Source organism: Arvicola amphibius, chromosome 1, assembly GCF_903992535.2.
Source record: "Arvicola amphibius chromosome 1, mArvAmp1.2, whole genome shotgun sequence".
Lineage (NCBI taxonomy): Eukaryota > Metazoa > Chordata > Mammalia > Rodentia > Cricetidae > Arvicola > Arvicola amphibius.
Genome location: NC_052047.1, coordinates 52,450,808 through 52,476,615, shown reverse-complemented (window position 1 = coordinate 52,476,615; position 25,808 = coordinate 52,450,808). Strand labels below are relative to the sequence as shown.

Sequence of the window (25,808 nt, the reverse complement as noted above, 5' to 3'; positions counted from 1 at the left end):
AGCATGGAATGATATATTCTTTTTGAAGCAACCAACTATTGCTTATGTCAGGTTCCTTCTGTCCAGGTGAAACAGGGCCCCATTCTTCAAAGAGACCTGGAAATCTATAATTAAAGCTGCCTGACATATTAGACTGGGCACTCATGCTAGAATCCATTCCATGCTCAGAGCTATCTGTCTAGGGGAACGGCTACACTCAGCCATCATGAGCGAGCCTCTTGGTCTTTCTCAGGCTTAGGGAAAGGGAAGATTGGTGACTGTTAGTCAAAAGAAACTATTCTATGATCTCGGAATCTGTCATGGGTAATCAATAAAACTCAGGAGTGATATCCCTCCTAAAGTGCCGCCTGCCACCGTTATGTTTATTTGAACCATATAAAGCAGCTTTACCATTGTTATCCCTCGGAAGGTAGCTGAGAGTCTGGAACGCCAGCCGAACCAAGACTAACTGGAGGAAGGGACCCTAATTATAGAGATTAGAAGGGCACAGAGGCTAGAGAAAAGTCAGAACTGGAATAATTATTTTGCCATCATTATGTATATGTCTCAGAAGTATTTCTTGTTTGAGAGTGGAAAAGGGGCACTGATTGAAGAAGTGCAGCAGTCCAGGACAGCAGGGTAGGAACAATCATTTTCAGCAAGCAGGATAGGTTCATTTTTTGCCTGAATACCCTCTTTTTTTTCCCTCTTCCATCCATGCTACTTTCAGGTTTTTCTTCCTCAGAATCTCTTTGTTCTGTGGCCTCCTCTGAACACATCTTCTTGCCATCAATACTTAAAAATATATAATTGCTAAACATTCTAAACTTGAGGTAATTTTGAAAGGAAGGAAAGCAGTCAGTCCTATCAATAGGCAAGTGAGAGAAGTCAGCGCATTTTAAGGAAATGACAGTTTTTACTGCTCTTAAGAAGGTACTGGAAATTATTGAAAAGCAGTAATGAGCTACATTGCCCTAGATGTGCTTCCTACATAAGCACAAATGAGTAAATTTACTCCTGGAAGTAAATATGAGCTTTTCGGTTGTTTTTCTTCTCCTCCGTCTTTCTTCTTCGTCTTCATTTTTTTTCTTTGCTGAAGGCCTTCTGTCATCAAGTAACTAACATTTACCTCTTTACAAATTGCTTAGCAAACATTTTTTCACTTGAACATTAAGCATATTGAGATATGAACTCAAATCTCATTTGTTTAAAAGTCGGCGCTAATGAGGTCAGGACCACACGCTAAATCTCTGTATCAGCCAGTCGTGTCCTCTTCTCTCTCGTGTGGCTAGAGGCATGTGAATGATGGGCTCTGCTCGCAGGCAGCTGGGAGGGAGGGAGTGTGGACCAACCTGCTCAGTGTGCATGCACATGGTGGAAAACGGCTGGGTTCGTCATCTGCTGTGCGTCTTTGGTCAGTAACTTCAGCTTTCTTTGTGAGAAGGGGATACCTCCGACTTTGAGTCACGTCATTGGTATTTTAATAGTTTGCTTGATATTTCAACTTCTTGCTGTATACTCTTGTGAATAGAACCCAGAAGGCAGTTTTCTGTTTCTAGTGGTGTATCTTTTAATTGTTTGTACTTGTCCTTTATGTGATAATGCTGTTAATACCGTCTGAGCTGTGAGATTTGTCTTAGAGTTGACTCTGAACTCTTGGAAGGGAACATAATGTATCCTTTTTACAATGAGTGTTTTCTTTTTCTCCCAAACTCTTCATTTCAACATAGAGAGAGCTTTTTCCCTAGAATAAAATGTATTTCTTAATTAAATTAAGATGTAAAAATAGACGCTAAATTTATGATTAAAACAAATTTGGGGGAAGCTTCAAATCATGCTACTATTAATATTTCATTCAGAAACTTCATTTTATTGTTTAATGAGAGCTGCCATATTTCATTTTTAATATGACTAAAATTGTTATGTAAGCTTGAGTATGTGCTCTGAGTACCGTCATCCTTCTCCAGGAAGCTAAGTACTACAGTGGTTTTGAACAGACATTAAGTTCTAAAGCTTCAGAGTCTCCTAAAATTCAGTTATGAAAATCTACTACTTTTCTCAATGAAATAGTTCATATATTTTGTATAAAATTCTGCTAACCTTTAAATGAAAATACCATATTTTATGATGGAATATAGATTAAAGATATTTAATTCAAACTTTAACGTATATTAGAATTACAAATTATGTGTTTAGTTACTTGCTTTGCTTTTGACTGTCTTTTTCCTTGGGGAGGGTATTTGGTTTTTTTGTGAAATAATTTTGTTTTTCTATTATTTATCATTTTGATTATACTAAGCAGAAAGTATGATTTCATAATCTTATCCCCCTTTCTCTTGCTATTTTTAGTGATCTCAGTGAAAATCAAATTCAAGCAATTCCAAGGAAGGCTTTCCGTGGGGCAGTTGACATTAAAAATCTGTGAGTATATATACACATCTTAATTTACAGTTCTTTATAAATTATAATCTGTTTTGGATCAGGTTTACATTTTTAATTATCAGAAAAATTAAATACTGATGTAATTTTCTTGTTATTTTTAAGATCTTCCAAAACCAACATAATTTTTATCTGTTTGTTCAGATGTTTGGCAACTCAAGTCATTATCAAATTTATTTTAAAATACTCTGATTAGTGTTTTATAATTTTCAAAGAATGAGATGGTGTTATGATGTGTTTGTATCACTTCCATTTGTAGTTTCTGTCAGGGTATGCTAAACTTCAACATATAAACACTTTTATTTTCTTTGCAAATAGATAATATTTTTCAGCTAAAGATAAAGATGGCTCAGAACCACAGCTCTTTCTGGAGTTTTTAGATGTTAGTGGTGTAAAAATGATAAATTCATCGTTTTCTTTATGTAAATTTTTCTCATCTTTTCCCTCCTATCTTTGAAGTACTATGTGAATCACCACCCTTAATAAGAAGAAAAAAGAAAAGAAAACAAAAAACATATTTCTTTATTTTCCTTGATAAATCTTTAATCTAGTTTCTTGGCGTTTAAGCGCCTATAGCTCTCAAGATACTTGTGAGATATAAACTCTCAGTGGCAAACCTAATATTGTCAATATATATCTTTATCAATTTCAAAATACCATGTTAGTCTTTTAAAATGACTTTTCAGTTTACTTCACATGTTGAGGGTTAAAATGTTTTCCATCGCTATTGCAAAATACCTTGGAATTTAGGGGAGAAGAGCCCTTGGGTACCAAGATTAACTCTTACAATCCAATATTTCTTAGCTAGTCATAAACAGGGCAGGCAATTTTTCAAGAATTAACTTATATTCAGAATTCTCCATGGGAGAATTCAGTTCCATTTTTCTTTAGTAGTGAAAGTGAGACAGATGTTGTCCTTTGTCAAAGAAGACAAGTGTTGATAAAGCCACAGATTTTGGCCTTTACATTTCCCCAGTAAAAATGCGTTTTTCTTTATCGTGTATCTGTGCTTTCTGAGTGCCCAAGTAATAACAGAAAAGTACAGCTTTATGGTTATAAATAGACAAAGCCATTAACATCATGACGGTGGTGATTTTTTTATGTGCACTTAGACAAAAAAGATTTTTTTCCTGCTTTCTTTCTCTCTTTACTAGCTGGGACTTTGAGAACGTTTAAGTCAGCTTGCCAACACAGGGGAATCCAATCTGTCTCAGTGCATTATTTGTGGATATGATATTACTTAAGGATTCATAGATATATGCTCAAGTTGCAGTGGCTACAACTGGCCACCCTGCAGTATGTTACTTGTAACCTCACAGTGGGGCTGCCATTAAGCACTTAGTACAAGTGCATTCAACTATTCTTCAGGTATTCAAAGAATTCAAGTCACCAACTGTACGTTCCTATGAGGAAGTCTACATCTAGGACTACTGACCCATCCCAGGGGATTATTTTAAAAACATGTTTTCTTCATTTAACTGAAAAGCAAGTCCAGAGATTAAGTGAAAAGTGAGCGAGTAAGCTGGCTGCCATGTGAAATGGGTGTTTTAAAGATCCCTCACATACACTATTGAATTTTCTCAAGTTCAAAGACTTACATATACTGTACCGTGAAGTTAGGATTACAGACTGAGACACTTTTCCTGTAATTCGGATTCATGCACATGAACAATCATCCAACTCCTCTTGTCCTTTAGTACTTAATTTCACAAACTGACTACTAGTTACTTGGGCTTGTTGTGGTTATTAGGCAAATGAGGTGCAAAAAAACTTTAAACCACTAAAATGCTAGGAAACGGTAGTGTTATGTTTCATTATACAATTACCAGTGAGTAACTAATAAAGTTATCCATGAATAAATTGCTTAAGAGGAGACAGACTAGTAGAATATGAGATATATTTCAGTATTAGAATTTAATTAAAAGATTGTTTCAACATGCATATGATTCCTGTGAGTCAGTTAGATGCAGAACTTCAAATTGAAAATATATATATATATACGCAAACATTAAATGAACATACAGTAAAAACAAGATTTATAAATTAGAGACTGCATGCTATAGGGATTCAGGAGGAACAACTTCATAGTATTATGAAAAATTGTTAGAATAAAAGAATATAGGGGGAAAATCTAAGCTATTATCTTATGTGTGGGTGAACACTAGATAGGAGCACATTGAGGAAGAACATGCTATTAAAATCAAAGTGCAGTGGAGTTTCAGTTTGTTTGTTTTTTGTGCGTAAGAAATGGAATGTGACTTTTGTTAAGTAAAGCAGTGATGATTCACCAGGTTCCAAATGTGGGAGGGGCTGCTGACAGCTTCCTCACAGGTCAGCTCTGGACGTGTATGTTTCTGTGGAAGAAAGGAAGCCTAAGGGACGGTGTAGACCTCAGTAGTAACACTAAAATAATAATAAGAAAACGACTCCTATTCTCCTCATATTCCCTGAACTAATGCAAAAGGAAAGAGTGTTTAATCAGCTCAAATAGCTAAAAGAGACTTCAGGGTTCAAAAGTATTTCAAACCGTATTTTCAAAAATCATTCGCATTTCATGGGTCAGGGTATAAGGTTTACTTTTTTTTTCTTTCAACCAAAGGCTAATTTCTAAGAATTAACCAAAGGCTGATTTCTAAGTATAAAATTTAACTTGCAGCATTATTAAACTGCTAGTCCCAGCCGTCCATGAATCAGCATCAGACCACTGAGGGTGATTTTAATACTCCTTGGGACAGAGAACAGTGTTTTGTTACCTTTACTGTGCCTGTGTATTTACTCCTAAATTGGTTGTCTTTCATGATGTCCCAATCATAGTTGCACAATTAGTCACAGGTTAAAAGAGGAAAAAGAGGTAGAGCAGCAGGCATCTGTGCGGAGCAGAGCCAAGACCCTGCTTCCTGGAGAGCTATCTGTCATCCTACCCTGCCCTAATCTGGAAAATTTTCCAGATCTGCCACTTCTGAGCCTGATGTGAAGCAGTTTCCATTCCTACAGGATTTCTGGTGACAACACTTGGTTTACTCTTGAGGTCTGGCTAAACATGCTCTAGGCGGCATCCTGACAATATAAAATTGATGCTGTGGAAATGTTGCAAATTACTACATTTTATTTCCCTTCCTCCAGGCAAGCCCCACTTAAACTATTTCAGACAGATGAACATTCATCTTGGTCTTAAGCATCTCAGGGGAGAAATAACAGTAACTTCTTTTTGCTATCTTGCTTTATTTCATAGCTGGATTAAAATACTTTTTGTATTTTGTTGTGTAACCTCTTTCTACACTGCACACACCCCCATGCCAGCCACAGTTTCATTCAATTTCTTTTTTCTTGACATTTTAGACACTCAAATATTATGAAAACAAAATTGTAATACAATATCAACAGAATAATTGCATATCCAACAGCTTCCAGCAGCCGTGTTTAATGAATCTCCATTTGTGGTATTAAAGTCACAAACTGTAAACTATTGATGGCCTGCTTTTACCAAAGGATGATTCTTCCAAAAACTAACCAATGCCTACAGATGTTTTTAATAGAGTCTTTGTATGTATAATTAGTGGATTCGTGCTGAAGTGCTGAAGCTTTGCTTCCCCTTAATCAGATTGTAAAAGAAAATCTTGCAGCATACATTATATTTTTTTCAAGCACCTGGTTAGATATTTCCACTTACGCTTATCATCTTAGAGAATATTTCTATCTAATCTGGCCTTATTTTTGAGACTTGTTTGTTTCCTTTTACTTCGTGTGCTTTGTCTTCAGGTATATCTTAAGCATCTTTTATTTTATATGGAAAAAGCTATCCCTAGTTCTATTTGCTCTGGAACTTAAGTAAAAAGAAGTATCAAAAGAAAACTTTAGGATCGAAACAAGTTGCAGTCAGTCACATCACAAAGCTCATATTAGTTTACTATTCTACTATATTAGATCACTCTTTTTACAGCTATGGGGATAAATACTGAACATAACTGAATGCCTATAAGAACTATTTTAGGTCCGTGTAAAGGGAACTACACACCTGCTTCTTCCTTCCTTTCTTCCTAATGCTATTTATCTTCAAAATGTAGTTTGTGATTTTCATCCTACACACTTCCCTGTCTATATCCTCTTCCTGTTAGCTGTGTCTTTCCAGTCCCAATTATCCTACAGGTATGAATTTTACTCTCTTTTTCTAAGAAAAAAATAAACCTTTTTGACAAAATAACAGCTTTCCTTGTATGAAAATAAACCATGATTTTTATGGGCGTTGAAGAAAACATTAATAAAATTTCATGTGCATTAATCTATAGACAGGTATATAATTTACAGAATGATGCAGCATGGGTTTCTTAAAGCAATTCATAGTATTATTTAGATAATAAATATGCATGACCATGACATTTTGGGGAAAAATAGTCCAATTTGTGACGCATGGTTTATTGAAAATAAGAGAATTTGACAAACAGAAAAAAGAATTAGTCTGTTGTTACAAATCCACATACAATATTTACGAATTGTGCTGTTTACTGTATTGCTATCACGTTTCTTTTTATGTGCCATTTTGTTTTCCTTTATTTTATTATTTCCAATCAATCCACTTCAACACATCAAATGCAATTATAGTCAACTTTCCATGAGGCGCAAAGAGAGCCCAACACATTTCATGGATTGAACCTTTGTCTAGTTTAAACTTCTTTCCTGGTGTCTCTTCACCATTATTCACATAATCATGCTGATCCCCTTAAATGCAAGAGATTCTATATGTCCTCTCTGGTCAGTTATCAAGTTTTCTCTATTTCTATTTTTTCTTAAAAATAGAATCCTTTAGCCATCAAATTAAAATTATCTGTTCATATCCAATTCTCTCCTAGTGGATTTAATTAGGCACAAAGCTAGAAATACTTTGAAAAAGGAACAGTTTCTTTATTTATGAGCATAGTCCCTCATTCTTAAATTAAAACTCAAGGGATTTCAACAGATCGTAGAAACTTATGAACTACCTATACCTATAGTTATAGTCCTTCAAGGAAATGGTTCTAAGCAACGAATTTCATGAGAGTCATTCTTCACGAGTCTATGGCCCTGAATGACACATACATAATACAGATTATTTTGATGAAAAAGAAAGTGGTGTGACCAGGAGATAGGATGGGCTGGTGCCACTCTTGAAACTTGGGTACTGTCCATGGTCCTGCACTATCGTTCTTTTTCTCTAACTCCCAAAGCATCAGAATTGTGACCTTCCGAACAATGTGATGAGGTAACCAATCATCAAAACTCTTTCCAATTTTGCATATTTTGGTCTCCATTGTGCCTGAAGAACTTTTCTTCTATACTGGATTTTGTTCCATGACTATGTAATATATGTAATGTATCATCAAAAGTGCATCCAAAACAGAACAAAGTAAAACAAAAAAATACAGGAAAAGATGACTGATTTTGAACATCAATAAAACAAAAGCTAATAAGAATAGTGTTGTTGCATTTTTGATCAATGAAACAGAACTGACCTTCAGATTTCTTATGTCTCCAGTGTGGGTCAGCACACTTTGATACCTATGAACTATTACAACAGCATCCTAATTAATTTTGACATCCAGGTTATAGTCTTATTAGATAATTCTAACAAAGATACTAGATTACTAGATATTTTTCATGATGCAGAGGTTTTGCTATCTTATAATATCTTTGTAAACATTCTGATTAGTTATGATTTTCTGCCTGTGACATAGATTTCCTGATTTGAACCATTACTTCAGCACAGAAGCTCTATGCTCAGACCCAAATAACCTGGGTCCTGAAAACAATCCCTTAATGCTATAGTGCCTGTTGTAATTTAGAAAAAGTGGCACAGGAGAGAAAGAAGCCATGCAACAGAGCTCAGGTGGAGGGGATTGGGGGGGGGAGTGAATGGGAAAATGGGGAGGAGAGAGGGGAAACTGGCCTCTGGGGACAGAAGAGAAAAGAGAAGAGGGAGAGAGGGAGAGAGAAAGAAAGAGAAAGAAGGAGAGATGGAAGGTGGGCAGGACCCTTAAAAGGGAATGTAGTAAATGTGACACATGGTGCTCTTAGTTGCCACAGCTGAGAGCATATACCCACAGGTCAGGCCAGTACAGACGCCTGAATGCCATCAGTGCCTCTAGTCAGGTTGTTTTTTCATGGAGCTGTTCTTTGTTCTGTAGGTAAAATTTTCATTTCTCTCTAACTAGGTGTATTCTATCACTGTCTATCATCTGTGAATATCTATCTACCTACCTCTCTGTCTATGTTTATATGTATGTATGTATGTATGTATGTATGTACGTACGTACGTATCTATCTATCTATCTATCTATCTATCTATCTATCTACCTACCTACCTACATATCTATGTGTTTGTGTGTGTGTATATGTATGTGACATGACAACTTGGATATTATATAGGGCTGGAAATTGAATCCAGGTCTTATTGTATGCTAGGAAATCTTTCAACTGCTGGGCCACATCATAGACATTTAAAGAGCTATAAGTTTTTTCTACACTACTTTAAATACCTCTACCTAAAGGAATCACAGCCTTTATAGAATTTTACATTACTTCTTTGAATTATACCCATACATTTATCTAAAAATTCACCTGAAGCAAAAAGCATTGTGAATTTGCTTCCTCAGGTCTTGGATACTGTGTGGAAACTTCAGAAATACATCATTCTCAATTACAGTCAAAGATAAACATATTTGCTGTAGACAAGTTTTCAGACTTTTGAGTTTTATATTTCATTTGTGCAGTAGAGGTGTTGCCAATATTTACCTTCTCAATTTACTGTGAAGGATAATTAGATTATATACAATGAATATCTATACAATGAATATGAATAGTGTAAGTGTAAGTATTTATTATAATCAGTCTTAGTTCAAACAGGTTTGGTTAATTTTTCTAGAAATTCCAGGACCCAAATATCATTCTAGTTGTTTTGCCTCTATTTTCTATTAAAAATACTTCTTTTACTTCGGCAGGCTCTTTTCATTCCCTCAAACAGCAAGTGCATATATGTTTGCAACGTAGAGTATGCTAGTGAAATTCAAAGTTACTTGTTACTGAAATACATAAAGCATTGCCTGAAAGACTGTAAAATAATTAAAACTAAGGTAATGCAAATTCTTGAAATTCTTTGGATAGTTTCTCACTTTAGCATGAAGTACCCCCAAACCAGACTCCTGCTGGTGTGCTCGTTCTGAGAGATATGCAGTTGTTTAAATTATTATTTACGATATTTATTGATTTAGCCGAACTTGTGCTATTTTTCTTCTTTTTTATATGTTATTGTTTCAATTACAAAATGTTGTTTGAATAGCAGTTGGCATGATATTTGGCTATTTACAATTTAATATAGACTTGAATTTTATCCTTAGGAAAAGAAACTATAACCACATTAAAAGACTTTCCTAGCTTTCCCTCCCCAAATTTACTGTGTGTTTTTTTTTTTAATGAATCAGGTTTCTTTAGATTGCAAAATACTTTTATTGACTCTGACTATTTGTTTTAAATTATCTAAAGTTTTAGAGTCCTTTATTTTACAGCGACAATATAAATAACACACCATTTCTAGCTCCTGAGATTAAAAATATCGCAAAAGTAGGTCATTGTCATATGAACTTCATTGAGAAATTGCTAACCTCTTGCTTGCATCAACAGTATTATGGATTTTAATGCTCTGTGATATTTCACATTCAAGTCTATTTTAAACATTCTAATTTTTATGAAAGAAAGCCAATTAGCAACTGGATATTATTTCTTGGATGTTAATGAAAAATATATATTTGCTATGGATAGAGATGCAATCATCTAAATTTAACACTGTGAAATAAGCTTTGCATATAAGATTAAAATACAACATGGCACCTAAATTTTAATGCAAGGATATAGGAAATATTTTAAGAAAACTTTAACAAAACATAATACAGTATCTCCAGGTCTATTATATTTATCCTTTTGTCCTTATTATTCCGGTTTTAGACTTAATTTTAGAAGGTTATATATTGTTTCCATTAATTACACTCAAAGACTGTTCACTATGAAATAAAACCAGGGAAGCTTCATATATTCAGTGTCGGAGTCAGTTGGCCTGAGACTATAGCCACCCAAACTAGGAGCCACCAATACTTGGAGCCAGGGGCTTCCTAGGTATCAGTGGATCTTTGTCCACCCACTGCTGAACGTAGGACTTAATGCCTAACAGGATGAGGATGAAGGTGATGATTCCTTTTGACCTCTCTATTTGCATGAAATCATGCAGTGCTTGGAAAACCAATCCACAGATAAGGAGAGTGGTAGAGTTCCCAACGGAAAAGAAAAAAGTGTAGATTACAAAATGGAAATTACTAAGACAAGACACAGACACCCATACTAATCCATGTTGACTGAAGAGCTCAGAAATCTAACAATAATAGGTTTCTTTCTTCAAATAAATAATAAAATCTCCTGATGGTGATTTTCATATATAACAGAAGCATCAGACAAATTTTCTGCTCTCCCTAATGTCCTTCTCATTTGCATTTTTTAGAGAATAAAATTATTGCTGAATAATTAATTGGAATTTTAGAGAAATAATAAAAAGTGTCTGCATCTTTAATTCATAACAATTCCATGTTGCAATTGGAAATGACACCTAAGGAAACTCAGCCTTAACTAAATGCAAGAGCAAACACTTTTCTTGTTTTCAGAAGGCACAAGCACCCAGGTGCACAAGGCCACTGAGAGGGAGGTATGCAGAGTGAGAGAACCAGGGTGCAGGAAGAGTCCAGAAACCCCCAAATAAATTATGCTGCTGGGCTATTTTGACAGTTTGTTTTGAACCCTGAAGACAAATGGAGTTCTGCACACAGAGATTGCCGCACCGCAATCATGAAAACACAAAGTTTTCTGTAGCCACTCACTTAACTGTCAAAATTCACAATTGATGAAGAAATTATTCAACAATTTGCGTTTTCTTATCTTTACTTACTCACAACTCCATGAATTATCTTCATCCTTAGGAAATGTGTGTCCTGAGATTTGGTAACATTCAAAAAACTTTAAAAAATATACTCATGTTTTACATTTATGAAACTCAAACATTCCAAATACCTTTACCATAAAGTTCACATATATATATATATTTTAAACTGTCGAGAACAACATGTAACCACATCGACTACCAAAAAAGAGTTCACGTGCCTAAGTTTCAAACAATAGTACAAATTCTGCCATAAGGAAAGTGATGGGTCTTTTAGTCTTGTAGAACAAGATTCGCCTGAGTGCTTTCTGGCATGCTCCAGATTCCCCTTTGTGCATTGTATGCATGATTTAGAAGCAGCTGTGTCAGCACTGATTTATACATTGACAGCTAAGGATAATAAGATATGGGCAAACATACAGCTAACCCTTTTACAGATTAACCTGGAGACTGCATTAGGCAAATTTGATAGCATTAAAAGATTTTGCCAATTTGTCTGGAAACAATTTCTCTTTTGTAGCATGTCAAGGGTAACACTTCTTGCCACTGTACTAATTTAAATGGCTTTGATAAATTGTTCAAGAGGTTAGAGAATGGTAGTGTAGATATATATTTGGCACTTCGAAATAAAAAGGCTATTAACTTAATTGTTAAATGAATTTAATCTTAAAAATCAAAAGTGCTCAAGGATCTAAGTGTTTTCTTGGAACCACAGCAACCATATTATATCACAAGGCTTTAAATGTCTTCCTGGAAAATGAAATTATACTTCTGCATTGCTTCCTAATAAGCGGGAAAAGCTTTCAACTATTGCAATAGCAGAAGTCTTGGGCAGTATTAGGGAAAAGCTAAGGTTTATAAATGTGGTGGAACTGTATCTTTTTCAGAATGCACTTGCTTTTATATTGTCCTACATTGTACTATTTATGAGACATCAGGTAGTATTATCTATGATTGTGTTTTCTGAACACTTATTTAAAACTGAGATGTAGCATTCATGAAATGTTCCCTACATACATACTTTCTAAGTAAGGGATCTATGGAGACCTCTCTGAAAGCTAGCAGATGCGATCACTGCACCTCTATTTAGTAGTCCTGCGAGAAGACCAGCTGCTTTATGAAATGTTCAAACAGTTCTTTCAGAGTGGTTCTCAAGTGTGAATTGGGCCTCTTGGTGAATTCTGGACTTGAAACGCGGACAAGATGCATTGATATTTTGATGGTAATCTCACTCTTATACGACCACATTCCCAGAGCACTCATGGAGGGCAAACATTTAATTTCTCTATCAAGTGAAGCATTAAAATATGTTTTCTCTACTGGAACAATAATGTCTCTAAACATCAAGGTACCATTGTGAGAACCACTTGTTGGAAACAGGACTGGTAGTACTCAGTTCTTTCTTTCAAGAAAGTCAATTGCTTTTCAATGTATTGTTAAAAGTGCTTTCTTTTCTACAAGACATAAGATACAACATACAAGACATCCCTGCCACAGTTTCCCCTCCTCCCACTCCCCGCATCCTTTCTTTCCAGATTGGAAGTAAATTTCTTAACATGAAAAGTAAGATTTTTAATTCAAACAAAAACATCAGAAAAAGAAAAAATCATAAGCAAGTTTGAGGCATCCGTTTTATTCCATCTCCAACTGAATATTTATATTCAGTCTTTGAAACACTAAAGAAGAGTCATTTGCTTGAAGGATATATGATTGAGTGGGCTGAAATAAAGGTAAAACTGTTTCATAATGTATATGCTATTGTGACAAAATTCTTACAGTTGATGTCTTTCATTTTTTATTTTTGGGGGCTAAAGATTCCCATCTTAAAGAAAATAACCAAAGTTTCATTTAAGTTTTAATGAATTCATTTCCATCATGTGCTAATATTGAGCAAATAGTTTTCTTTAGGAATCACATTCTAAAAGTTTCTTAACTCAAAACATTCTAGACATTGAGGAGAATTTGTACGTAACTAAAATTGCAAATCTTAATGCTAGTGAAGCCTGGTGTACAATGACTGTACGCTTTCTAATGTGTGTTCTTGGTTGGAAGGGTCGGGAAATGCACAGCATCCTCTCTTGCTTTCAGTTTGGAGTCTGGAAAGAAACTGCCTTTAAAAGATGGAAACCCGAAAGTAGCCTTCCTCCTTCTTGCCAAGGATAGTGAAATTAACATGCAGCTGGGCTTCTCTGATAAATGGATTCTGTTAGGTCACTGAGGGGGTGCATGTGACATTAAGTGATTTACAGCCCTTTACCTTAATGAAATTGTTTCAGCAAGATGACGCTGAAAGCTCTTAATGGATAGCTTTTCTTGATGTAATGAAATTGCATTCCTATGGCATTTAATATAAGGTGCAGTTATTATTTACTGGAGCCTTCCAAGGGCTGCTATTTGCACAGACAGTTCGGAACAAAAAGAGACTTCAGTAGCTGCACAGGGATGGCAGGATGGCTTGTGACATTCTTAAGCAGATGAGTGTGTGTGTGAAGAAGCCTTTCAGGAAGTGTGATCAGAGCATCAGTGTTCCTTCAGAAGTCTTCAGGTCTCCTACACCCAGCTCCTGAGCCTTTCTGTTACATAGTCTTTTAATCCATTTAACAGGCAACTGGATTACAACCAGATCAGCTGCATCGAAGATGGGGCCTTTAGAGCACTGAGAGACCTAGAAGTACTGTGAGTATCGCTTATTTCTCTGACTCTTTTCTAGAAAGTTGTTTCATTGTTTCTAGAGAGTAATAATGCGATGACTTAGCTAGTCTAATAGCCCTGTGTCAAAATGTTTTCCTAACAGCAACTGCAACAGCAACAGGAAATACTCCTTTAAAAAAAACTTGCGAATACACAGAAGAGTCGAGATGTATGTGGGCGAAACCATGCAGATGTTTCTATGTAGACATTCTGTATTTAAGAAGAGCACTTGAAAGCCTACTTTTAATAAAATATCATCATAACATCGATAGATGTTTCCAAAGTTTCCAGATCCCTAAATATTACGATAAAAACCCAAAATAAACCACCATTTACTAATATGTTTGGTGGTTAGTGTGAAATGGAAAGGTGTTTTTATTTAATCATGCAATTTTCCATGACGACATAAGTCAAGTTCATTTTTGTATGTTTATTTTGAGTTTGGGTTCCTAATTCGAACGAGCCATAGATGAGATCCATTTCAGAGACTCCACTGCTCTTCTTATTGAGTGAAAAGATTTTTCCATGCTCCTTCCATCTGCAACACAGTCGGAAATTTAACGTGTTCAATATGAAGTGATTTTGAATTTCCCATCAGTTTGTTAAAAGTTGTACAAGAATTAACAAGTCCACCCTCCATAAAAGGAGGGTGAGTTAATTGAGAAGTTTTGAACCACTGAACTATAATCTGAAGATGAATAATATTTCAATCAAGATACCTTATTTTACTAAGATTGCTATGTGCTTTTTCTTTTTATTACACATTAGAGAAGAGTTTCTACCTGTCCCCGATCTGAGTTAACATTTCAAAGAGGTGATAAAAAAAAATCACAAATGTTACTCGTCTGAATTGTTCAGTACATGAAGGTCATGTTTATTGCTGCTGAAAATAATCTTTTTCTGCTTCAAATATGGTCAAAGTGCTTACGTACACTTTAGTTTCAAGCCGCTTTTTAACCAGTGTGCAAGTAACTGTGCTGCTTGTGTGTGAGGGTGGAGATGCGGGCGATGAGTGAGTGTGGCAGAGGGAGAGCAAATGTCAGTCCCACAGCCTGAAGCGTTTCACATATATAGAGAACTATATAACGTTTATAGAGAACTATATAACATATATAACTGCAGATTTACTTGAATCAGAAATAGTCACCTTGCATGTTGTTATTTTTATCAAAGCAAATTCTAAAGATTGATTTTTTGAGAACTGTTACTATGCAAATGAAATAGAAATTTAAACATTGGGATATTGTTATTTTTATCTTACTAATGTCTAGTTTGACCTCTGCGGGAACCATTACTATGCAACATGATAAAGAATGATGATGATTCATGAGGTTAAATAAAAATCTAAAACATTGGGATGAGGCTCCTAATTTCATATCATAGAGATCCATGATGATTACAGCTTGCTTACAGATGCAAATAGTTAAAATTATCCACTACAAGAAAATGTTTGTGTATTTTTAAAATATTTCAATGTTTTTGGTAAAATTTTGTGATGTCACAAATGTAATTTATGTAATTTTTAAAGATAACACAGTTATTACATTTTAAACAGTATTCCCATAATTGGATTGATAAAGGAGAATGGAATAAAACTTTGAAAAGATGGAATTACTAAATAGACCATTACTAAATGGTGTTCCTGAAACAAGGGTGACAATTCTGACTCTGTAGATTCTTTTCTTATGATCTCATGCAAGAATAGCAACTTGAGGTTCATATGTAATTTCACATACCCAGCATTTTAATTTGTTTTATTTTTATTCCCTGAGTATATTTGACTGCCTGATACTATTGAAGCCAAACAAGAGAATATGGTGTGATCATGCTGATCACTGATAAAATGTCTAGATGAGGATTTTCTTTTTTTTTTAAGAAAGAGAGTTAATGAAGTCTGATATTCCAAGAGAAAAGTCAGGATTGGTAGACAAGAGTTAGTTTCTTACTCTTCCTGTGTAATTCTGGTTGATAGAATATACAATAAACTGTATTTTTACTATGAAGAAAATAGTCTCAATAACATTGAAAACTAAATTTGGCTATGTGGGTTTTTTCTTATTAGGACATTAGACAGAGAAATGAAATAAAAATGCTAGTTTTACATATTTTTTCTATAGAATAGTCACAAATTAATTAAATGGGAACATAGTGAGTCATGTCCATTAAATACTAGACTTTCTGCCAAGTCCTGCTCTTGTTTGGTACTATGAGATAATAGCAACTAAATCATCATCAAATTGTAACGTGTACATCATCATTTCAAGGGTAATCTTTTATATTTTGGCACTAATCAAACTTTTTTATAAAAACATATTCTGGTTAAAAAAAAAGAGAGAACTTAAAAATTGAGTAAGTTCACATGCAAAAGAAAGTATTCATAACTGATCTCCCCAAATCGTATTGCAGTATATCCTATACCTTCAAAGATTTTAGTTATGTTGAGTATGCCTAAATTTTGAGAGTGGGAAAAGATGTCAGCTGAAATCAAATCCCTTTGAAAAGAGACACACCTACAGAGATGAGTAAGACAAGCAGAAGATACTTAGAGTTGGTAAGAGTAATGGACAATTTGGGGGATTGTTTGTTCATTTTGTGAAATATTTTGGTAGTGAAATGTAAGTGAGGGACTACAGTTTATCGAAGAAGACTATGTGAGCTGGGTAAACGGAGTGATTCTTTGAGTGGGAAATTGACAGGACACTGGGGCTTCTGCCCATGCGAAAGAGATACGCCGATGAGCCAGGTGGATAGCATTTGAGCCTCGTGAAGAGTTTGTAATGGACTTTTTAACTGAGCAGTCCGTGGAGGTCAGACAAGGGACATCAATGAAATGAGCCAGCAAAGAGATGGAATGGGCAAGAAAATAGACAAGAGAGACTGGCCTCGCCCTTGTGGCGTCTGTAGGAACACTTGACTATGTCTTTCTTGTTCTTCTGAGCACCTATTGTTTCCTGTATCACCATGGTGAAGGCAGGCATAAAAATATCTTCAATAAAACCTCAAACTACTCTTGAAAGAAAAACAAAGAAACAAAATACAAACAAACAAACAGAAACTAAAAATGGACTGACAGCGGAGGACATTGTGCTCCTCAGTAAACCAGGCATGATATTCGCCGTTGTCATACTTAGTGTTCAGTATTTTTGTTCCCCCGATGCTCTGGAAGGTGGCCAAGCAATATGACTCACCCGGGAACCTTGAAATAGAAATTGTTAGATCAATCTCTGACTTATTCTTAAAAATACTAGTAATTAATTCATCTATTTCATTTTGTTCATCAACTGTGTTAGAAGTAAGAAGAGTACACTTGTAGAGTCTCTTCAGTTATACCATCAGGTGTGCTGATTGCTGTCCATGACATTATCGAGAGGCCAGGAAAGTTGGTGACATCAGCTGTTTGCTTAAAACACTGAATGACCCTCTTTGCTACCCAGTTTTGAAATGTATTCACAGATAAAATAACTAACCTCGTGACTTAAAGTTATATAGAGAGAATACGTAATTCATGAGCATCTATAAAACATTGAATCCACTGCTTCATGTTGTCTAAAATCTGGTATTTACTTATGCTCTCCCATCATGGACTCCTTGTGAAATATTGTTACAGTACATCTGATGTTTGAGGTAAAAAGCTTACTTCACAAAGGAATTTTCTTTCAATTGATTCTCTTTCCCATTTCAACCTAATAATAACTAATTAAATTAACATGACTGTGAAGGGAGAGGAAGGGCAATCCGAATCAAGCAACAATTAGACGTTTCACCAAAGCTCCTTTGACCACCTGTCTTTCTGACTCTACCTCACGACATGGTGACTGAGACTGTGACCCAACAGAATTACACGAAGGACAGTATGCCATGCTACAACTAAAAGAATACACTAAGGCTTTAATATGCTGCCAGAGCAAGACACTTCATCTCCAAAAGATGAAAATGCCAAATCTATATGAATAATATTTCGCTCAAGCTTAAGGAGTAGCCATTACCCACAGCAAAGGGTAATTAAATAGTCCTTTATAATAATGATTATGTGTTGTTGGTATGGGATGTCAGCTGAAGAGTCCAAGAATGTGAACATCACCATGGACACTAATTAAACAAAGAAATGTAAAGTCCAATTTTGTAACTCATTTTTCTGTGGTAATCAAGCAGGCTTGCATGCAATAGTATAATGTAACAAAAATGTCTGAGCTAAGCCATACATATATATTTTACAAGTATTTAATAAGATGGAATGCATAGTAATATATTTAAATATGAAAATCAGGTATCATATTTTCTCTAAAATAGTGAATTCTCTGTGTGTTCTCTACAAAGAAGTTAGTTGTTTACTTAAATGAAGTCATAAGAAAATTTTGATGTTAATATAAAATGATCAATGGTTTTCCAAATCTAACTAAAAATTTTAACTTTTTTTTTGTTCTACAGCACTCTCAACAATAACAATATTACTAGACTTTCAGTGGCAAGTTTCAACCATATGCCTAAACTTAGGACATTGTAAGTAACCAATATGTACAGAAAGATTTAATTATTAAGACTGTTTCTTCACTACAATTTTTAATAATCAGTGTATAGCACAATTAACTCATTATAGCATAGGCAAAGAAAATGCAACTTGGGAAGAATGCTAGAAGTACTACTTTAGAAAATGAACTATTACTCTGAAAACTTGGTTTCCTTACAAATGATATGCACTGCAGAAAATTTGGAGAAAAATAAAAACATTTACTTTGAGCTTTTGGAGAGGTCACATTTCATTAAAAAGTGAAAGACTCCTTGATTGGCTGTCAGAAATGATAAATGGGAAATCTTTATGATTTTATTACTGTATTAGAAGCAGACCTAATACAGCTAATGTGTGCTTCAGCGTTCTCTGTAATGTAAAGTCAGGGCATCACCCACTGGTGCTTGCATAATTAAAGCTGTGTCAGCATTTATATTTAAAATTGTCTTTCCAGGGTCGCACACAGTCATTAAGATATTTTTGTGAAATAAAGTATGAGCTACAGCTTATGTTTCTCTCACCAAGAAAAATGAACCATTAAACCCCAAAGTGCAGCTTGTTAGTTTTAGTATTTTAAAACACAGATCTCCTGTGAACTGGGTTTCAAAATCACGCAGACCTAAAAAGAGAATTACTAGAAACATGGGACCAAAATCAAAGATTTGGGTTTGTGGTAGGGAAATGTATTTTTAAATCAGTTATGTCTATTTTGATTAATTTTTCAAAATATTTCTCTTTTTAAAATAGCAAATAACCAAGCCGGGTATGGCAATGCACATTTGGCAATCCAATCATTTAAGAGGCCAAACAGAAGCCGGGCGGTGGTGGCGCACGCCTTTAATCCCAGCACTCGGGAGGCAGAGGCAGGCGGATCTCTGTGAGTTCGAGACCAGCCTGGTCTACAAGAGCTAGTTCCAGGACAGGCTCCAAAGCTACAGAGAAACCCTGTCTCGAAAAAAACCAAAAAAAAAAAAAAAAAGGCCAAACAGGAAGTTCAGGCTTTCAAAGCTGACCTTTGCTACATAGGGAGGTCAAGCAGCTTGAGTTACCTGAGATTCTTTCTCCCTTATAAAAATAAACAAAATAAACAAATAAATAAGCAATCAACTATCTGATACTTGAAAACATTCATAAACATTAAATAAACACACACTGAGTTGTGTGTGGTGGCAAGGCCTTTAATCTCAGTAATCTCAATATCCAGGTAGCAGAGGCAGGTAGAGCTAATGAGTCCAAGGCCAGGCTCCTCTACATAGTGAGTTCTAGCCAAGGATGCATGCTCAGAGCTTATCTAAAAAATAAAATTAAAAAGTACTTCAATTTATAAGTCTTTTAATTCCTTCACATGGCTAGTTTAATAACTAAATTTATTTCCCTATCTAAATGAGATTGATTAATAACCTCACTTTCCTAAACTGTTTTTGACAAAATCAGTTTACTATTAACTTTATGTAATATATGTGCAAAGAAAGAACTATGATTTTAATACCTATAAAAAGAAATCTACTTAAACTGTAAAACAACATACCATTGCATTTTCGTGCCTTTATCTGCTGGTAGCCATATACTATCTTGTCTTCCAAGCCAGCTGTAAATTGTTTTTAATTTTTTATAACTTTTTCTTATTGATTTTATTGAGCTATACATTTTAAAAATATTTTTGTATCTTTTCATCACTCCCTGTTTCACATGGACATGGAAACAGGCTCTGTTTAGTTGAACATATTTGGTAAGAATGGTAAAAGAGGTACCAGTGGCTACAAAGGCAGTGTTCAAATTCTCAGCAAACTAAGGAGCTGGTCACTCACCATTCCAAAAATCTAATATTTGACCTCGGGATATCCATTTTAGTTTTGATGCAAGGCATCCTGGTTCTTATGCAAACACTCAACGAGAATATGGCCATCATTTAATTTTAAATTCCCTCCCTTTTGGTTGGCTCATTTTTCTATAGCATCGCTGGTACTTAAAAATTCCATTTTTATACTTGGATTATCTTTCTAGGCTGAGTTCTGTATTTTACAATCCACTATCATTATTGAGTTAGAATTGAATACATCAGCTAAAAGGGGCTAAAATTGTTCCACTGTGTCATAGACAATTCTAGGAATGATGTTTTGATTTATAGCATTAGGTGCCCTGTCTTTAGTTTGAGCGAACGTAAAACACAGTTTGAAGTCATTTACCTAATTTAGTGGATACATTTGCCTGATATTTTATTAATGGAGAAGTACTATTTGCAATTTGGAAGCAACCCATGATCGTGCATAGATTCTGGCAACATAAAGGGGTCTTATTTAATTTCTTACCCCCCCCCAGCCACTTTTGCCTTTTAATTTTACTCTTTGCTCTTTGAAGCTAGATCCTAAGAGCCAAATTCAGCTAATCTCTTTTCTGAGAGACTGGGCCCGTGGGGTAGGGGAAGAAAGGAGGGAGGGGAGAAATTACAAGAGGTATGTTAAAAGCAGACTGTCTTATACTGAATTATTATTCATGTTACTCAACAAAATAGTGCTATGCTAAAATGACTTTGTAAGCCGTTACTATAGAAACTAATAATGGTCTTTTCTGATATGTGACCTATAAGCCACACCTTTTGTTCTAAACACTTGCCGTCCTCCCCTCTTCACACCCACAGCCTTGGGCCACCTCCATTGGCTTTTGTTATGTTGGGGATGGAGAATAATTTGCCCCGAGCTGATATTTTTTTCTCATTACCCCTTTGAATGAATATAAGCAAAATAATTTCATGGTCCTTCTTCCTCTGCCTTTTTGCCTAGCTCAGTAAAGGAAGAGAACTGACTCATGTTTATGAAGTAGTTTAATTATCTGAGAAATAATTGTATTAGGAATTCCCTAAGGTGTGCCTGTATTGGTGGTGTTGAATTAACCGTCTCCTGTTTTCTTGCTTTGAACTCCTCCCTCTTATTTAGTCGACTCCATTCAAACAACCTGTACTGCGACTGCCACCTGGCCTGGCTCTCGGACTGGCTTCGCCAACGGCCTCGGGTGGGCTTATACACTCAGTGTATGGGCCCATCCCACCTGAGGGGCCACAATGTAGCAGAGGTTCAAAAACGAGAATTTGTCTGCAGTGGTAAGATCAGTGGGGTTGTAGTGTTTGTTTGTTTATTTGGTTGTTTTTTTTAACACTCTGGTGTAACAGGTGTGAGGAATTCACATTTCAAAGGTTGAGATTTGCTCCTCAGAGAGTCATCACGCACTCATTACCATGGAGACTCCGCTGTGCAGCGAGAAGAAGACTAGATACTAGGACTATTTGTACCTAGGGCAGTTGTTGATTACTCGGATAGAAAAATCTTTCCAGTTGCATCCCAAGGCAATATAGGAAATTCCCAATTGTAGCAATATTTGTGAAATACTGTTTTAGCTTTTATTGAAGATTACTGTCTACGTTTATACTCACGAGTGAAAAATGAAGAGTAATCCTGGATACTTATCCAAAACTCAGTATAACTCAACTGTAATTATAAAATGATGGGGTATTTCTTTATAAATATATACATCTAATGATTCAGTTCTACTAAAAATAAGTATATAACTGCCTTATGTACCAAAACATCTGCAAACTATATTTATCAATAGCTAACATTTCCTAAGTTCTGCATGTCTAAACAGTAATGTAAATATTTCACACATAGCTGCCTCACTTTACCACTCTTGAAACAACTATATGAACAATATAAATTAATCTCTATGTTGGAGACTAAAATATAGTATAAAATCATAAGCTTTTCCAATTTTATATGTTCAAATTCAAGGATCTCAACTATGTAGTCTACATTTGCATACATATATGTACATATGCACATGAATAAATTATATGCATGCATATGACTGTGTATTTTATGAATGTATGGCTAGCTTGCTTCAGAACAATTTGTTTAAAATATAACGAAACACATAAATTTTTGATTGTCCTGGGGATAGAACCCAGGCTCGTGTATGTCTTGACCAGAACTCTTCCAAGCCTAACACAATGTTTGAAATCACTCTATAATTGGCTTTTCGTATTTATCTGCACAGATATGGATTCAAGCAACCAGCATCAAAACATTACTAAAACAAATGATCAGTACTGAAACTTTACCATCATTTTCTTGTCTTTAGTCTGTAAACAATGCACTCTTATAACAAATATTTGCATATCGTTTATATTCTATTCATTGTTGTAAGTAATCAAAAGATGACTGATATTATAGGGTTGAATTGCATAGGCCTTATCCAAATATGATCTTACTTTATAAGGGATTTTTACAGCCACTTGTTCTGGTGTGTGTGGAGGTCCTGGTCTCCGTCTCTTCACCCACACTTACCAAGAGGGGATTACCATGGTCACATTTTTACATGACCGGAAGAAAATTACTAGCTCATTTTTGGACACTTAAAGAAATCTTTCGGACGTTTAAATGTATTTCCACACTTTGTGATCTGCCTGCAGTTTTCTTATAATCCCCTGAAATATCCTCGGTGTGTTTGGTTGCTTTTTAAAAAAAAATCCAAACAAATGGCTAACATTTCTCTAACCATCGTTTTTCTCTTTCTTGTTTTCTCTGCGCTGCCTTCTAGATGAGGAAGAAGGCAAGTTTATATTTTGTGTTTGTGTTTTCTCCCTCCTCGCATTTTTTTTTAGACTTAGAATATTGTTGTACTTTGAGAACTCGTGTGGAGGGATGGGTTTAGCAGCTAGCCCACAGTCTTTTCCTGGCACTTCTCTCACACGGGGAGGGTCCCTTCCCAGTAGATCCCAGAAGATTGTCCTGATTTTCTCCAGAAACCTTGGCTAAGCAGGCGCCTGTTTGGTGCAACCTGGCTGATGATGTTCTGGTTTTCGTTACTCAGACTGGGAAATCTGATTTCAGGAGACTTTTGTGTTCAAACACTGAGCAGTGAAATTACACATCTGCAGGTGACTGCTCATAGCAAAAGTTTCTATCAGATAAAGCCCTGAAAGGAATCATTTGGACGAACAATTATAGAATGATTTCCCACAAATTACCATAATAACTTCAAAGAAAGCAGCAATTTTGAATCTATCCAGACATCAAACTTCTATTATCTAGTTTTCTCCTCCATTTGTTGGCATGAGATAACTTAATTTAACCAACAGTCATGTCAATCAAGATAGAAGTCCTCTGTATTTTTTTCTTTTTTGTTCCAGAAGCAAAGTAAATTATGCTACATCAGTTTGATTAAAACCAAGCTCCAGCTAAGCTTATTAGAAATTATATAGCTCATTCTGAAATATCTGCTTTTTTAGAACTCATTTTATTTTTGAATAGAATTCTAGTCTTGAATCTAAATTTAGTTTTACTAACCTTTTCTAAGTTTTGAAAATGTTACAATTGTTATGACTTATCTTATAATATTAAGACATAACTGCATGCTTTCCCAAATATATTCTAGAAATATTAAGGATGCTTATTTAATAAACAAGCATGCGAGCAGTTGATCTTTGTCTCCTGCTTTCTAAGATGAACATAGTCCGTATATCTCTCTATTGTGAAAGTCCAGAGAAAAATCTAACTTTTTTCTCTTTCAGGTCATCAGTCATTCATGGCTCCCTCCTGCAGTGTTCTGCACTGCCCTACTGCCTGTACCTGTAGCAACAATATTGTAGACTGCCGAGGAAAAGGCCTTACTGAGATCCCCACAAATCTTCCTGAGACCATCACGGAAATGTATGTGCCCCGGATTTTCTCTTTCTCTTTCTACCTCCCTATTAATCCAACGCATGGCTTGCTTTCAGGAAATTTGAGCTTGTCAGGAACCTATGATTAGTTGCTTTAGGCAAACAAACTTTTCAGAAATGTTTCAACCTTTCCTATGTTCAGTTATATACATTGATGAAAGGAGTATGATTTGATTTTATCACAGGCATAATTAAAAGGAATATATTTCAGAAAAATTATATTTGAATAACCATTTAGGCTCTTTTAAAGACAATATGTGCTTCTCATCCTGACATTAAGATCAGTAGGTTTAGTGTTGTTGGGTTCTGGCTAAAGCAAGGGAGTACAAAAAGGTGGCCAACAGAAGTAAATAAAACACAACGAGAGGGTTGCTGCCTTCTCAAAAACTCAGGTTTAGATTGAAGTCTCATGATCCTTTTTAAATGTATAGAGTATATAAAATATAGACTGTGCTAGATTGTAGCAAGTGTCATCTATTATTTAGCTAGGAAACTTTTTAAAGTTTGTAACATAGATACTACTTCCATCAAAAGCTCAGTTCTCTTGACTATTATAGATCTTCTTTTTGTGACACTAAAGACTGAGTGTTAGTGTCCTTGTGAAATGTAAGTCATGTTCATGAAACAAATGCATATAAGATGCAATTCAGATAGTCAGCATCATAGGAAGTATTGAGAAAAATTCTGATCCCAGTTTCCATTAATGAAGAAGGTATCTCTAACTGCCTAGATTATCATGTTACTGTTTTATAGGGCAACTCAAAATTGTAAGACTGTAATCAGTTTTTGATTATTTGCTTAACTTAATAAAAGAGGAACAATTTCTCATAAGAAAGCAAAAAGAACTTTTCAAGAACTACCCATTTCAACCCATTTGTTTAATTTCTGTAAGAAGTGAACTGCTTCAATTTTCTTTATGTGAGAATAATCTTAGTCCAAGAATATATGTTATCTTCAAGTATAATATGAGCTTAATAATGTGTTTAGATAATTGGGGTAAGAAACATGATCTTTTACAGAGCCTCCAAAATCCATTGAGATTTTTATACAAGCACCAAAGCATAATAGACTCTTCATCCAAGGTTTAGTTGATGGAATAATATCTAAAGATTTTTATGCATTTGATTTTGGCTAGGTATTGCAAGAAGAATAAGATGTGGTTTGGGAAGTACCAGGTCCAGTTCTGTAAGAAAGAAACACTAGGAATAAATAACAGAGGTAGAAGTGAGTGGAAGGCAACAGAGATTATAGAGGTGAATGTGAAGATAGCATTTTCACTTTGAGGCATTGCAAAAAGAAAACACTGTTGTAATAAGTCTCTGTCTAACATTGAAGGCATTATTACTGAAGTTTTCGAGCTTAGTTAGAACATAGAAGAAAGCCTGAAGTATATTATGAAAAGAAATCCACAATAATCATTAATCTCCACAAGATTTGTGTTTACAGACACATGAAGGATCTATGATAGAGACAAGGAAGAGGCAGTGGAATACAGTCAATAATCCTTATTATTTAAAAGATTGCATCCA

At 35.1% G+C, this 25,808-nt stretch overlaps 1 protein-coding gene across 4 annotated transcripts in view; it reads left to right on the top strand.

Annotated features, from left to right (window-relative positions):
* The window catches only part of Slit2 (slit guidance ligand 2), a 346,008-nt gene that overhangs the window by 203,242 nt on the left and 116,958 nt on the right, over positions 1-25,808 (top strand). For 2 of the 4 annotated variants that reach the window (XM_038332275.1, XM_038332273.1), the window contains exons 5-10: positions 2,329-2,400; positions 13,973-14,044; positions 18,488-18,559; positions 21,500-21,663; positions 23,157-23,168; positions 24,130-24,268. In XM_038332275.1, the coding sequence (XP_038188203.1) occupies positions 2,329-2,400; positions 13,973-14,044; positions 18,488-18,559; positions 21,500-21,663; positions 23,157-23,168; positions 24,130-24,268 (531 nt within the window). The remainder of the gene's footprint in view (positions 1-2,328; positions 2,401-13,972; positions 14,045-18,487; positions 18,560-21,499; positions 21,664-23,156; positions 23,169-24,129; positions 24,269-25,808) is intronic. The other 2 variants (XM_038332274.1, XM_038332272.1) reach the window with 1 other exon arrangement.